This window comes from Podarcis muralis, chromosome 14 (assembly GCF_964188315.1).
Source record: "Podarcis muralis chromosome 14, rPodMur119.hap1.1, whole genome shotgun sequence".
In the NCBI taxonomy this organism is placed as follows: Eukaryota; Metazoa; Chordata; class Lepidosauria; order Squamata; family Lacertidae; genus Podarcis; species Podarcis muralis.
The window spans coordinates 5,968,197-5,984,584 of record NC_135668.1 but is presented as its reverse complement, the minus strand read 5'-3'; the positions used below and the strand labels follow the sequence as shown (position 1 = coordinate 5,984,584).

General features: G+C 42.7%; 1 protein-coding gene across 9 annotated transcripts in view; it reads left to right on the top strand.

The window, feature by feature from the left end:
* The window catches only part of TCF12 (transcription factor 12), a 145,494-nt gene extending 131,906 nt beyond the window's left edge, over positions 1–13,588 (top strand). For all 9 annotated transcript variants that reach the window (XM_028705856.2, XM_028705859.2, XM_028705854.2 and 6 more), the window contains 5 exons: positions 2,490–2,598; positions 5,252–5,423; positions 6,319–6,551; positions 10,356–10,509; positions 11,898–13,588. In XM_028705856.2, coding sequence (XP_028561689.2) covers positions 2,490–2,598; positions 5,252–5,423; positions 6,319–6,551; positions 10,356–10,498 — 657 coding nt within the window. In that variant the 3' untranslated portion in view covers positions 10,499–10,509; positions 11,898–13,588. The remainder of the gene's footprint in view (positions 1–2,489; positions 2,599–5,251; positions 5,424–6,318; positions 6,552–10,355; positions 10,510–11,897) is intronic.
* The last annotated feature ends 2,800 nt before the right edge of the window (positions 13,589–16,388 follow it).

Genomic DNA, 16,388 nt, shown 5'->3' with positions numbered 1-16,388 from the left:
TTAAAGGCTTAATCTTTTAGCTGCTGTTCTCTGCTATTTATTCCTATAAAAAAGCTTCATCTCTATAGTAGTGCTTGATTGCATGCTCCCCCCCCCCCCTTTCAGGTTTGCATTTGTTGTTCCTTCTCCCATGAATACGTGTGTTAAAGGGGGCGGGGGATGGCCTTTGACCTGCCAAACTTATTAGCATAGGCCTTCCAGTGCCAGCAGCCAAGGGTTCATTGTGAAGCATGTCATTAATCCTGGCAGCAAATCAGCAAAAAATGTATGATATTGACACTGATGTTGCAAGAAGGGATCTCTCATGAGGGGTGAGGAGACAAACTCTTACAACCCAACTCTCAACCCTTGAGATATGTTACAACCTTTAGAAGACCTCTGAAGGCAGCCCTGTATCGGGAAGTGCTTAATATTTAATGCTTTTAATGTTTAATTATACTTTTGTATATGCTGGAAGCTGCCTATACAACCCCATCAGATGGGTGGGGTACAAATAATCAAATGTTTGTTGTTGCAAGGCCAGGTTGCTCACCGGAGCGAGACGGTTTGAGCGTATTACACCAATCCTGGTCGACAGCACTGGCTCCGAATTATTTTCCAGGCCCAATTCAAAGTGCTGGTTTTGACCTATAAAGCCTTAAACTGCTCAGGACCACAATACCTCAAGGGTCGCCTCTTTCCATATGAACCCACCTCCTCCAAGAGAGATCCAGAGGGTGGCAACACGAGAACGGGGTCTTTTCGGCAGTGGCTCCCCGTCTATGGAATGCTCTCCCCAGGGAGGTTCGCCTGGAGCCTTCATTATACACCTCTTTAACCAGGCCTTTGGTTTATTTGATTGACATCCTATGCCCTTTTAATATGTGTTTGGGGGGAGTGTTGCTGGGTGGTTGTTGTTTTTATTTTGATTATGTACCTTGTGGTTTTATATTCTGAGACCTGCAGGTATAGGGTGGTATATACCGTATTTTTCGCTCTATAAGATGCACCAGACCACAAGACGCACCTAGTTTTTGGAGGAGGAAAACATGAAAAAAAATATTCTGAATCTCAGAAGCCAGAACAGCAAGAGGGATCGCTGCGCAGTGAAAGCAGCAATCCCTCTTGCTGTTCTGGCTTCTGGGATAGCTGCGCAGCCTGCATTCGCTCCATAAGACGCACACACATTTCCCCTTACTTTTTAGGAGAGAAAAAGTGAGTCTTATCGAGCAAAAAATACGGTAAATTATAATAAGAATAGGTCCTTGGCTGTGTGAAGTGATATTATTTCCCTTCCCATTTACGGTACTTTTAACTTCACTTCTCTTGAATCTTCTTCAATGAATGGCAGAAGCATTGTGTCATAGGAGAGGAGCCATAACTCTGCACTGGCAGCATGAGCATAAGAACATCAGAAGCACCTGCTAGATCAGGCTAATGGCCCATCTAGGCCAGCATCCTGTTCTCACAATGGCCAACCAAATGCTTGTGGAAAAACTGCAAGGAGGATTCAAGCACAACAGCACTCTCCTCTCTTGTGGTTTCCAGCAGCTGGCGTTCAGAAACATTATTGTCTCTGCCTGTGAAGGCAGAGCATAGCCATCATGGCTAGTAGCTACTGATAGCTTTGTCCTCCATGAATTTATCTAATCCTCTTTTAAAGCCATTTAATTGGGTGACCATCACTACCTCTTGTTGTGTAAATTCAATAGCAGATTAACTATGCAGTATGTGAAGAAGTACTTTCTTCTGTCCCAAATCTTCCAATATTCAGCTTTATTGAATGCACACAAGTTCTAGTGCTATGCAAGAATAAAAACTTTTCTTCTTCCTTCTCCATGCCATACATAATTCATAAATGCCTATCATGTAACCTCTTATTTGCCTTTTCTCTGGGCTAAAGAGCCCAAAATGCTGCCATGTTTCCTCACAGGGAGTTGTTATCCCTTTATCATTTTGTTGCCCTTTTCTAAACATTTCCCAACTACAATATTGTTTGTGGGATGAGGTGACTGCAACTGTACAAAGTATTCCAAATTCAATTCTTTTCTTAACTCCAGCGTGGAATTTGCCTTTTTCACAGCTGCTGCACACTGGGTCAACATCTTTGTTGAGCTATCTACTTTCACTCCAAGGTCTCATTCCTGGTCAGTCACTGCCAGTTCAGATCCCATTATCTTGTTTGTCCAATTATGATCCCCCCCCCATTACATACATCCCTTTACACTTGTTTACATTGAATTTACACTGAATTCCATTTTACTGCCCATTTGGTCAGTTTGGATATGCCCTTTCGGAGCTCTTCACAATCACTTTTTGTTTTATTGGAACAATTTAGGATCATCAGCAAACAATTCAGCAAACATAACCACCTCACTACTCATTCCCTGTTCTGCCAGTTGAAGAACCTGTGTCAGCAGTGCTAGGAGCCACTGCCACTGAGAAAGGCCTTGGGTTGACTGCTTCTATTGCCTGACTGATTATCTGTGATTGTGCTTTTTTTGTCCTAGGTCAGTGCGCACCGAGAAGACAGCCTCAGTGGCAATCATTCGGGATTGTCCAGTGCCCTTTCTGCTCAGAATTCTGAACTAAACCACAAAGCACAAGAAAGCTACAGAGGTAAGAAGAGTCCAGAGGTAAGATGAATTCCAGCTGGATTTTTCCTAACCCAGGACTCTGGGTGACTAGTCCATCTAAGCATCCTAGGGAGTCTAATCTACAAACCTGCCTGTATTTAATTGTCCCTTCATGAATGAGAAATATACTGTAGCTGGAGAAATCTTTGTGATATGCAGTAAAATTCTTCATGTAAAGCCCACTGATTCCTCTCCCTAAAAACTTTGGGTTGCTGTTTGTTGTGATCCCAGGCATGCTTTGGCAATGTTTGTATACCTGTCTTAAACAGTGATGGGAAACATTTTTGTCCCGGTAAGCCAGATCTTGTATCTTCTCCCCACTCCACCTGTGCAGGCCATCTTTGACAAGTAGACAGGACCTATCAAAGCATAACCCTTGTGCAGAGTTTACTAAGCACCCAGCAACCAGCTGATTGTTGGGTGCTTCAGAATTGCTGCACAAGGTGCTTTGCAAACCCTCTAGTTCAGAGCTTTCCAAACTTTTCATGTTGGTGACACTTTTTAGACATGCTTCATTTCGCGCACAGTGATTCAGTTTTACTAGCAAACCAGAGGTTAAACTAACCCCTTATAAGAGCATTCATGCAACTCACCTACACATTGCAGCCGACACACTAACGGGTCACGACACACAGTTTAGAAAGCTCTGCTCTAGTTGGTGTTTGGGCAGTGCTGAGCACAATAATTGTAAAGTACTTTGCACATACTTCTCAATCAGTAATAAGCTTCCCAAAAGCCTAACAACCAGCTGATTGTGGTATGCCTCTTTTAACCCCACCCCTACCTGCTCCACACCTGACATCCTATATGATATCAGATGCAGGGCACATGGGAATGGCTTCGCCAAAATGGCCTTGGGGGCCAAATGGGGAGTTTAGTTAGGCTAAATCTCATGTGCATGCTGAAAGTTCCCCACTTCTGCTTAAGCACACACCCACACACACCCACAGCCATGTGAATGCAAGTTAGTAAATTAATGTAGCATATCCCTGTCTTTCCTTCCAAACTGCATGTGTCAGCCTATCTACTAATTTTTTAAAGAAGGGGGTTAAATCTGCACAATCACTTTTGGAGATAGTTTTCCACCTGCAGAAGTGGTTCCCTATAAACTGAAATGGACTTGTGTAGCACTTCCTGTTCTTAAAAATGATGTTTATACAGTAACAAGCTGAACTGCTATCCCAGCCTTGGCAGAACACACCCATTCATAGCAGGTACCTTTAAGAGCACTTTCAGTTCTCAGCTGAAACAAGCTAAGGCATGAGAAGTTTTGCTGGCCTGAATGGATGGATTCCCTCCTTTTTTCCCTTTAGGTCACACAGTAAAATGAGCAGTACCACAGATGGCTTCTTTGAGCAGGTCTTATGCACAGAGGGGGTAGAATGCGTCATTTTCCGGACCAGTTGGACCTTACAGCCACAGTGCACAAGGACTGCCCATTCTGGTCCCTGATTTATTCATATGGTGTTTGCCAACAATTCTCCAAATGGTCTCTTAAAATAATATTTCTTTGAATGGCATCTTATAAATCCACAGCACAGTGATTTGGGTTGTGGGTCCTGCAGTTTCAACCTGCAGTAATCATTTATTAGGTACATCACAAAAAAGTTTTATTCTCTCAACGTTTCTCATAGACAGTAGGGCACGATGGAGAGGTTATATCCCTTAAGGATCACTTAATACGAGTCTGCTGCAGGAGGCGGTGCATATGGACCTGTGCCATGTATTTCAGGTTCTCAAGAGTAGGAATATGGGGAAATGAGAACCATTCATGTTGCACTGAAAAGGGTTTGGGATGAGAGCCACACTTAGTTCCACTTGAGACAGGCACACAATGCTAGAAGGGCAAGGCGACTGGAATCTGGAAAAGTTCCTGCCTCCCCCTCCCAAAGCAATTTGTTTTTGTCTTTGCAGGGAGAATTATTATTGCCCAGGGCTTTACATGATCACTTATTTGAAGCCAAAATGGGGGCAAGACAGAAGTATCCAGCAGAGTTCCTAGAGGCTCTTTTTCTCACTTCAGAATTGTTGTGAACTGGTCCTGGTCTTTTGTGACACTTGCTGAAATAAGCACGGTCTTAAATTTCTTCTGTTCTGGCATGGACTTCTAATTTATTGTAGACAGCAATTACATTTCAAAGGTTTTCTGGAATTGTGAGAGATTCTTAAGTGAAAACTGCAAGTGTTTTTTTTGGGGGGGGGTATCAAGAAAAAAGTCTAATGGGTGACATGTTGAGCAGCCAATAAAAGCATCAGTGTTGGAGTTCAAGTGAAAAAGCAAACTGTTTTTATCTGTCATATTAAATTACGGTACATCATCTTCCCCACAAAACACAAATGCACCCAACCCATCAAGTAGCTATTTCAGACAGCTAATGGACTCAACATTAGAGCCTCCCACATTGTCACCTTGAAACACTTTAGTTTGGAGCAAAAGAAGGGAGGGGTTTCTAATACTACCTTATGACCTTCCTCCTGAGCTTAGTTCCTTTTTCAACATTTTCCTATGTCTTCTCTATCTGGGTGGGAGCCACTTGCTACCCATTTTCTTAGCCAGGTTGTCTTTGGACAAACATAAGGGAAGTGGTGGTTTTACACTGTTACACTCAGTTACACTCTGTTGTGTTTGCATGCAGTGCTGTCATCTGGGTTGCCGAACCACTCCGTGGCATTAGGTCCGGCTGAGATCAAGTCAGAGCACAAGGAGAAAGATGAAAACACACATGAACCTGCCTCCTCTGATGATATGAAATCTGATGATGAGTCCTCCCAAAAGGATATCAAAATCTCATCAAGAGGAAGAACAAGGTATAGCAGCCCACTCCTCAGACGTCAGGTTCTCTGTCAGTACCCTCTGCCTGGGGTGAGAAAAACTCTTAGAGTGATTTGGAGGGGGGGGGGCATAATCAAAAAGAGCATATATGATTTCAGGTGTCAGTTCAGTGTACAAATAAAGGAAAGTTCAATATGGAAGTTTTCTTTCAGTGTCTTCTAAGGCTCAGTAGTTCATGCAAACTGTTATTGACCCCTCAGAATAAGGTCCACTATTTCTGGTACACCACAAAGGATGGCAGGCACTTCACATGGAGAAGTGGGCAGCTTTCCAAGTCAGGAGTGAGTTGCCAGGTGTAGGTATTTTTTGCTCTTCCTGATAAGCTGCCATTCTTAAGTAAGCTCTGAGTCTTTATTGTGTATACCTTCCATCCTGAACTGTTCATGTGAGCTGCGTGGACCTCTGAAAGATCTGCTTCTGGTTTGGAGGAAATGACTAGTAAGGCAAAATGAAGGATCACTTCAGCAAATTCACCTTGGCAGCAGTAATTTCTCTTGTTAATTACTTTGGGGTGAACTTGCTCACAACATGCTTGCATAAACTAAGAGCCAGGTGCTCACAGATCTCAACTCTGGCAACATTTTTGGAACACCGTCTTCAGGTTGCCATAACCTCACTGACAGGCTACACTACTCATGCAAATGTTGTGTGAGAGACAGGTTGGCCAAAAGTAGCCAAAGCGGGGTGGGGGGTGGGGTTAGAGTGAGAAATTAGGGCTCATTGTTCTGGTTTGCAGAGGCCAATTCCTTGCATGGGAGACTCTTGAAAAGGAGGAATGCAGGCAGCAGTAAAAAGTTCTGTGATATGATATGAGCAGGGATGATTGCCAGGCGCTTACTCCAGCCACTTTACCTGCCTGTGTTTCAACAGCAGCACTAACGAAGATGAGGACTTAAATCCGGAACAAAAGCTGGAGCGGGAGCGAGAGAGGCGGATGGCCAACAACGCTCGTGAGCGCTTGCGGGTCCGAGATATTAACGAAGCATTCAAAGAGCTGGGCCGGATGTGTCAACTTCATCTGAAGAGTGAGAAACCTCAGACCAAGCTGCTTATTCTTCACCAGGCTGTGGCAGTCATCCTCAGTCTCGAGCAGCAAGTCAGAGGTGAGCTTGGCTGGGCGGAACATGTGTCTCTTCTTTCCCTCTTTGTCCCAGTTTTTGTGTTGCCTTCTTCATCCAAGTTTGAACGTCATTCCTTAAGCCGTGTTCTAATTTGCATCTAAGAGAGGCATAGGGATGAAGAAGGAGGGCAGGCCATGTTGCCTTGTGGGCAAGAGGTGGCAGTGGCAGGACCTTTTCTGCACAGTGCTGTGTGAAGTGGATGTGATGCACTCAGGATTCACCACCTATCCATTCATGCTGGGTGGTGCAATTCCACAGTATCATGGGTGGCTGCCAGCTCGGTTGTGTATAAACTTAAGATGGCCAGACCTAACCCTTTGTGAGTTCCAGCATATTTAATGGGAAAGCTGAGCATGTATAACTTGTAAGAATTCCTTTTCTCAGTAAGATTCAACATAAACCTGGGAACACAGAGAGATTTTATTGCTTTTTAAAAAATGCGTCCAGGCTGTTGTATCTGCTTCTCCTGCAAACCCCACCCCGTCCCCCAGAAATATCACAGAGGCAAGAAAATGCCCATGTATCACATACTGCTTAATATTGTTGTAAACCGCTTAGAGATTTCTTTAACAATGAAGTGGTATATAAATTTTTTAAATAAATAAATCATAGTTCAGCACAGGCATCTGGACCCTCTGGGGTTGGCATGGTGCTGCTTGGGACAGAGCGCAGTAACTTCAAGCCAAGGCCAGCAGCCCCCTGCCTCAGTTCCCCTTCTCTATAAGCAGGCGGTAGCATTTTATCAGTTATGATTGGGGCTCTTTTTCAGGAAAAAGGGGGTAAAGTGCCATGCGGGGGACACACACACATGTATTTTCTTCTCCATTAGTGTTACACTATTTATGTGTTGTGTGTTTTGTATAATCGTTTTGCTTTTATAATTCAATTTATGTTTACCATAAAGTCTTTGTAGGCCTATTCGTGATTTTTTTGGTTTGTGTACCTCATTCTTCCTTCAAACTGTGTGCTAGGGCTTCAACAGGCACTTGCCATGCACTCACTCTGTGGTGATTTTCTGTCTGGGCTTATTTCACTGTTACTGCAGGCATGAAATCAGTAAAAGTAAGTTAACATAAGGTCAGTTCTTATTCCCAGGCAGGAGTAGCTGGCAGAACAGGGTGGGGCAGCATTGCTGACCTGGCTGCCCAATGCAGAGGTCGCTGCTGGTAACCTGAGGGGGGGGTGTGAGGTGCAGAACATGGCCCCGGGATTATCTGATTGGCTCTGCAGCTATGCCCCCACAACACCGACCTCCCTGCTCCCTTCGCTCCTGGCAGCAACCTCCATGCTGGGAAGGCAGGTGAGCAGCACTGCTGTGCCAGCCACCACTGTTCCCATGATGCAGGCAGGCAATTTTAGATTTTGATCTACTTCCCCAAGGCAAGCTAGGAGCTTCATGGCTGAACTGAGAATTTAAGCTTGCTCTCTCAGGTCCAAGTCCTGCCTAACCTCTGGGTGTTTGGCTATATCTACAAATTGAAATACTAAAGCTGAATAAAGAAAGCAAAGGATAGATGCAACTGAAAATACATTGATAATCTTTGCTAATGATAATGATTTCAGCTTGTGTGGTGTTTGCAGTGCGGGTTCATAGAAGGAGGATCCACTGCGTGCCTGGAGCTCTCCGCAAGGAAGGGCTGTCCCCTTCTCTTCCGTGTCAGGAATGTTCCTGCTGAGCTCTGTGTGCACACCAGTGCCCTGAGTGCTTTAAATCCTAACCATAGGCGATAATTTTTTATTTAAATTACATTCTGTCAAGTCCATTTATCATAATCCTTGTGGGGTTTGCCTGACTTTGAGGGGGCACCAGCTGCCACTGGAAGCAGAGTTAACCCTTAGCAACAAATCCATATCCATGTCAACCTTGAAAAGTCCTCTCTTGAGGTTGGGTTATAAAATAAGCACAGTTCTTTATAATCACATTCTCCTGTCGAACTGGAGCGACTGTTGACCTCTCATACGCAACTCCTTTTATATCTGTGTCAAAGAAATGATGAAACGGACATCAGAGCCACACCATCTCCCACTAAAGAGGACGCGTTCCTCCCTCCCTTGTTTATTTCTCCCTGTGGGCCGCCTGGACACAGCTGTGTTTTGCATTGTGCTTTCTCATCTGATGCATTTCCAGGGTGTACATATAAATGTCTTCGAGATGCAGAAGGTGTCAACATTAATATCTGCTCAGTGGTCTAAATCACCAAGTGACATCTCATCTGTTCTGTTGCTTATGCCAGCAACTTGGGCCTCATTTTGTATTCTTTTTTCCTGTTACATTGTAAGAAAACAAGGATGAGAGTGTTTATCTTGGAAGTGATGGAATTAACAGCTGAACATGGAAATGGAATATTCAATAGCAGTATTTTTATCAATGGCTTAGATCAGGCTTCCCCAACCTGGTGCCCTCCACATGAACCACACAGCTGTGCTGGTTGGGATTTATGGAAGTTGTAGTCTCAAACATATTTGAGGGCACAAAGTTGAGGATGGCCGACTTGAATGAACAAGTGAATGGAATCCTTAGCAGATTTGTAAATGAGAAATGAAACTGGGAGGAATCAGTAATATCTCAGAAAACAGGAATCACCTAGCCTATCAGCTAAGATCAAGTGTAGAAAACAGTCCTGATCTTGACAAAATGGAAATCTGAGCCAAAACTAACAAAATGAAATTCAACAGAACCAAATGCAAACTTCTGCATTTAGACAAAAATCAATAAAATACACAGATATATAGATTGGAGAATATCTTGACACTGGTACAGTGGTACCTTGGGTTACATACGCTTCAGGTTACACACTCCACTAAGCCAGAAATAGTGCTTCAGGTTAAGAACTTTGCTTCAGGATAAGAACAGAAATTGGGCTCCGGCGGTGTGGCGGCAGCAGGAGGCCCCATTAGCTAAAGTGGTGCTTCAGGTTAAGAACAGTTTCAGGTTAAGAACGGACCTCAGGAACGAATTAAGTACTTAACCCGAGGTATAACCCGAACAAATTAAGTACTTAACTGTATATCTGAAAGGGTTATTGAGGTTTTAATCAATCACAAGCTGCACATGAGTCACTAGTGTGATACAGATGCAAAAAAAGCTAATGTGAATTTAAGCTTCATTAGCAAAACTATAAAATATATAATCAAAATTAAAACAACAACCCAGTAACACGCCACAATGTCTCCATTGTGTTTTGGAGTATCTTATGAAAAATGTTTAACATGGTGTTGTTTGTTTTATTAAATACTGTTTTAAAAGTTTTTAGTTGTGACTTGTACTGCCTCAGGGACCAGCTGAAACCATATTTGGGGTATAAATGTGAAAAACAGTAAATCAACATGGTCCTTCTGTTTTGCATCATGAGTTTCCACACCAGAATCAGATGCCACTAGGAATGTGCAGAGCTTCTGTGGAAACTTCCCAGGCTATCTCTGAACTCTTGGTGCACTGCTGGTTCTCTATCTGGTTGGGGCTGAGTACAGCCAATAAACCGGATTTTTTATTTTTGAAACTGTTGTTTTGTGCAAAATTGGTGAATCATAAAACAATGTATTTCAAAGGTGGCTTTGGTGAAAGGTCATTATACAAGCTGCTTTGCAATGCCTTGGCTCAGAAAGATGGCATATCTAGATTAAAATAAATAGACATCTGTAAGAACTATCTGTGGAGTTCAGCATGCTTGATAATGCCAGGTAGATAGATCTTTGGTTTGCTTCCATATTGAGAAATAGTCACCAATCAAAACCATACCTTTCATGCATTAACAGAGGTGGTGTTTTTTTTTATGTTACTCTTAGAGAGGAACCTAAACCCAAAAGCAGCCTGCCTTAAGAGAAGGGAAGAAGAAAAAGTTTCTGCCGTATCGGCAGAGCCACCAGCTTCACATCCAGGAAGCCACCCTGGACTTAGTGAAACTACCAACCCTATGGGTCATATGTAAACACCAGCCAGGTAAGTGAAACACCTGTGTGAGTTAAAAAAAGCTCTTTTGAATATCCAGAATTGAAATTTGGGTGTAGGACACAGGACATAGTTAAAGTATGAAAATGATTTGACTACTCTTTGTGCTTGTTTTAACTGTTGCCATGAGACCCAGATCTAGTTGTTGTTTTCAAATGCTATAAAGTCCTTTACCATTTTAACACATCTAATATAGTTTTGTTAAAATGAATAGCAATACTCAACAAAAACCTTTAGGACTTGCCATTACTAAAAATCTACTGAGAGCTCACCTTAAGAAGCACCGGATCGTCAGCCTGTGTAGGTGTTTGCATCAGTCACTTGTAGCACTTTTTAGCAGGAAGAGATGAGAGATGCAACTAAAAACAATCACAAAAAAACCAATTCTGTGGAAGAAGCATCCAAGTGAGCTCCCTGATTGGCCCTCATGACTTGATGTAGCTGTTTTGTTATTGTGGCATCCTTCACTTTCCCCCTTGCTACTTCAGTTTTGCACAAAAGTAGCTGAGTGCCAAGCATTTTGTCACCTGGCTCTTTGCTTTGTGGGTAAGTGCTTTGCACAGATGCCAGCTCCTCCCTGTGTTTTGTGCTACTGTAAAACTCACTGTGAGGATTAACCACAAAGTGTGTATATATTGTGAAGACAGAACAGTTTTGAAGAGGGTAGACCAAGGCTAATACTCTGTCCATGCAAACTTGACTGATTGCTTGGTATAGGAATGGTCTCTGTTGTGTGCCTGTCTTGGTTACCATCCAGTTTTGAGGGGGTCATCTGCAAATAGACCAGTACCTGGTAATGCAAATGGGCTCTTGGGCATATTTTCTCCATGAGCTTGTCATGACAGAGAGATTCTTCTGAGTAAAGTGTTTTCCTTTGCACAGTTGATGCTTTGGTGCTGACTTTGCTCTACCTCCACACAGAATGGAAGCAAGTCAAGCCATTTCAACTCCTACTTGATCTATTGGATAGTGCAATAGACCAATATCTATGCGGGGCAGATCCACACTATACATTTAAAGCACATTCAGTGCACTTTCAAAGCACATGACTTTCCCCCCAAATCATGGGAGCTGTAGTTTAAGTTCACAGGATTTGGGGGGGGGGGAGGCTAAATGTGTGTTGGATAGGATTTTAATGTTTAGTGTAGATCTGCCTCTAGTTTCTTGGATGGGGCCATTGGGCCTCAGTGCTATAGGATAAACTGCTTCAAGAGAAACAGAATCTGATCTCCCTACATGGCTTGCTGGGGCTGGCTGGTCTTTCGGCAAGCTGCAGATCAGCCAGGCTTTGCTGGTGAAAATAGTAACTATTAGTAGATTTAGCAGACATTCATGGTGCCATCATCATTTGCTAATATCTTCTATGATTTTCACACCAGAATTCCAGAATCATGGGGAGGAAACCTAGAAGGTGACCTGCTTTTCTTCACAAGGACACAGACTCAAAACTGAACGAAGACACATCTGATAGGAGACACAAGAAACCCAAACGCAATTATATGGTTAAAGTAACTGGTGACCAACTGCATCAGGGTGATGGTGCCAACAGCATCTCCTCCTGATAGAATTTCAGCACCAGAAATATTCTGTGCATCTCCTCCTCCTCCGCCTCCTCCTCCTTGTCCTCTTGCAAGCAGCATGCCGCTCCAGCACAATCAGAGACTCTTTGATTCCTCCACTCGCTGTGGAAGTTGCCTTGTGCCTAAACTGAATTGACAAATGCATTGTAACTACAAATTGTTATTTATTTGTAATGGAACTGTGAAGGTCTACATATGAAGGGAAATGTTAAGCTGTTCAAAGCTGATGGGAGTTCAGCTGAGAGGTTGGTGTTAAGAGAGCAAAACTACAAAAACTTCTAACCCTTCACATTCCCAGCATACTTGTGAATGTCTTAAAAGAAAGAAGGGACAAGGGCTTCTGTCATTCTTCCCATTCCTTTGGCTGTTTGGTGCATGTTTTCCTTAGTATGTCTTTTTATTTTTAAATGCTTGCCAGCCCTCTCAGGCACAGTTCCTTATTGCAAAGCTGTTCACGTTCCAAGTGCAAGGCATGAACCATGCTCTGGTCACAGCACTCTTGGAATGAAAAGAAGTGATGTACTATTGATTTCTCAAACCCTTTAGACAGTTGGGGTTCCTAGTATAACTTACAATGTGAACTGTAAATTGGGGGGGGGGGACAACCAACTTAGAACTGCTTTGTTTTCTAAGCAGTAAGTATAAGTAAATGGTTGTAAGCATAAAATATATTAAAATGCAAAGGAGACCTACTTACCTGTTGTAAAGTCTGGTGAGCAGTCCGATCTGAAGTTTGTTGTGGCAGGAGTAGGGTGAGTGGATCTGACCACTGGGATACAAGAGCAACAGTCTGTCTGACTGTTGCTCTTAGGTTAAAAATTATCATCTAGTTTACCTGCAAAGAAGGTTGGGATGGGATCCTATCAACTTCTTGCCAAACGTCTTTGTCCTTGAAAATAAGCTGCGCCAGCAATCTCAGAATATGCTGCAGCTTGACCTGAGTGGTCCTTAAGTCTTCCCTTCTTGCTCCCTCTTTTGGGGATATCCCAGCTCTTTTGAACTTCCATAAAAGCTGTCTTCCACTGTAGCACCCCAGAGTGTGGCAGAGAGGAAGGGACAATCAAAACACAACTTTCTTAACTCTCTTCCTGGTTGCCATCTGCTTGTACTCACTAAAGAAATAGATCAACTAGCCATCTGAATAATCTCACCACATTTGAAAGAACAAAAATGTTGCTACAACAGGCTTAAGAATTTTAGATCATGTCTTAGGTGGTTCCTAGAAAATCAACTAGTTTGTGAAGTGACTGACTGGATTATTTATCAGTTCTCCAGTAACACCTGATCCAACTTCTGTGGCCTTGTTCTTCATTTCAGCGCTTCTTGTCTCAATGAACTTCTGCTTATGATGACATGTGAAAGTGCTCACCTGCCACTGCCTGACCTTTTTCCTTCCAAGCTTGTTGTCTCTTGGCTGTATTAGACTTTGTGGTATGCCCAGAAGCTTTCCTTCATAAAATAGAAAGAGAGAGAGAGAGAGAAAAAGAAAACATTTGGCTTATTTTTCACTGTAGCTAGTCTTTTATACAATAATCTTGTAAGAAAGTGTCTTGAATTCTAAATATTACTCTTTCTAGATTTTTGAAATCAAAAAAGTTTTCAGTAAAAAAATTTCTTACTTTATTTTACTATATTAGGTAGTAAAAAAATGTAGGGTTATTTACCGTAACCTGTCCATTAATACCATAAATTTACAATAGCATTGTAAGAGCATAGTAGGGTTCTAGCATACTGTGTAGTACCTTATGGAGTATTGTAAGAGCTACTTGTCCGAGATGAATTGCTTCTCATCTTGTTACCTGGTTTCCATTGTTGGTTTATTGAAAATTTGTACCCTGTGTCAAATTTCAGGATGTTACTGATAAACTTTTTCAACCAGCAGAAAGAAGTTCAACATTTTTTCTGTCAAATGTAACAGAAAACACTATGTATATAACATTTATGTAGCAATAAATGTGCCATCTTTTTTTTTAAAAAAAGCCTTTGTAAATCAGTTATTTTAACACTTTTCTTATGCTATTGTGTGTTTGATTTATAAGAAAGAAAGAAAGAAAGAAAGAAAGAAAGAAAGAAAGAAAGAAAGAAAGAAAGAAAGAAAGAAAGAAAGAAATTGGTCTTACCCTGAATTTTTCTGTTTACTGGGAATGACTGATAACATTCCTCAAAGGGACATTCCTCCTCCTGGAAGGAACAGGCAGGGTCCACTGAAGTTTTTTGCCTCCTCCCCAGGGGCAGACGTTCTGCCTCACATCAGATTGCCTAGCAGAACGGACAACTTGACCCCACACCAACATTTCAACTTTAACTCTGCCATTGACTGAAACCTAGCAGTTGAGAAACTGTACTGAACAGCAAAAGAGAAACCAACGCTAAATAGAGAAGCATAAAAAGGTCTTATCCACAGCAAAGTAGAACAGATACCTCCCCAAAATGAATGAATACACTGACAGGCAAAACTCCTAACCATATGTATGGCTGTGGCAAGAGTCAAAACCCACACCCCTCAGCTTGACAGCAGAAGAAGGAGAGGTGGGTGGAATGTCATCCGTTCTCAGTAAACAGAATTCATGGTAAGACCAATTTCCACTTTTACCTAAGAAGGATGAATGATGGAGGGCATTCATCATGGGGGATGGATGTAAGAGCAGTCTCAAGTGTGGGCTTGACACAATACAGGAAAGATCCTAGAACAGATAATTCAACAGACTGTGAGCACTTAGAAAAGGATGCTGTGATTACTCAAACTCACTATGGGTTTCTCAGAATGCTGGAGAGGCTGCACCTTCATAGGCACATACCTCCACATGTGGTGGGAATGCCCCAAAGTTCAATCCTTTTGGATATCAGAGCTGCAGGAAATATCCACAATATCAAAACACATAATAGACGTAACTCCAGAACTAGCCTTATTAAATATCTTCCAGAACAACAATGTACACACACATGACAAGGAACTCATAAGTTGCTTACTCTTCAGCAGCAAGGAACACTAGACACTGGAAAGACCTATCAGGAGTGAACATAGACCACTGGTACCAAAATGTATGGGAAGCTGCCTACTAGAAAAGGTAACTAACAAATTTAAATTAGCACAGGGACAAGCAAAAAGGATGCCTTCACCCTGGTGTGGTTCCCCTTAATCACATACCCAGCACAACAGGACAATGACATATCTCCCCCCCCCAAAAAAAAACCCCACACACATACAAATCAATATGGCTAACCTGACCCAACAACCTCCCTCCCCCCACTTTAAATATTTTTTTCAACTCATTATGTATCATATCCCAATATTCCTCAGCCACTCTACAGGTCCACCACATATGATAAAAGGTTGGGATGGGCCCCAATCTCACTGAAATATGAGCAAAAGCGTTTGAGATTAAGGTGGGTGAGAATCTTAGAAAGAAGCACAGATGTAGAGCCAGCTCTCCGTGAAATGCTCTGTAGCAACAGCAACTAGCCAGAGAGCATTGCTGAATCCTGGAACAGTTAAAAGTTTAGCTTTTCTATTTTATGAGCTTTTTTATTGCATGAATCAGGAACGGCAAAGGTTGGCCAGAAGAAACAGGCTCCGGAGCAGCAGAAATGTGCAGCCCCCCTTCCTCACCCCTCTCATAGCGAAAGGCCACCTCCATCAAAGGACTGCAAGCAGAACTCATTTGGCAACTATTAACAACCACAAAGTTCTTGACGATGAGAAATATCCCTGCATTCTTGGCTTCTCTGTGGTGGGTATCAAAAGATGTGAGCACCACCAGGGAGCCTGTTCTGAGGTACTTTGTAGCTAGCTAGAACGGTTGCTTTGAAGGTGCCAAAAGAAAGTCTTATAGTAATAATGAAAATAAAAATAATTTATTAACAATTACAATATGCAAGAAAAACAAAACCTTGAGAAATGAAATTGCCTGCATCCTTCGATTAGCAGTCAACTCCAGAGAGCCTTCTAGAAGCTACACTTCTTTGCTCAAAGCTTCCCAGAACTTCTCAACCCTGGGGCTTCCCGGAGCTGCTTGCAGAGTGGGGAATGGAACTCTTATTGTGCTCAGAAACACCCACATTCAGCCCATGTCTTGTTACTTACCTGCTGAATATAATGTGGGCCCAGAGGGCAGCCCTCGCACATATGAGGCTGGAGCGTCTCAGAAAGAGCAGGCAGGCAGGGGGGAGGGGACGCTGAGCGCATAGCACTGCACACATCGGAAACTCCAACGCGGTCACCGTGAGCAGAGATGCTTCTGTTTTTTAAGATATATCAGAATTTGGACTTAAGAAACAGGCATGTTCTGG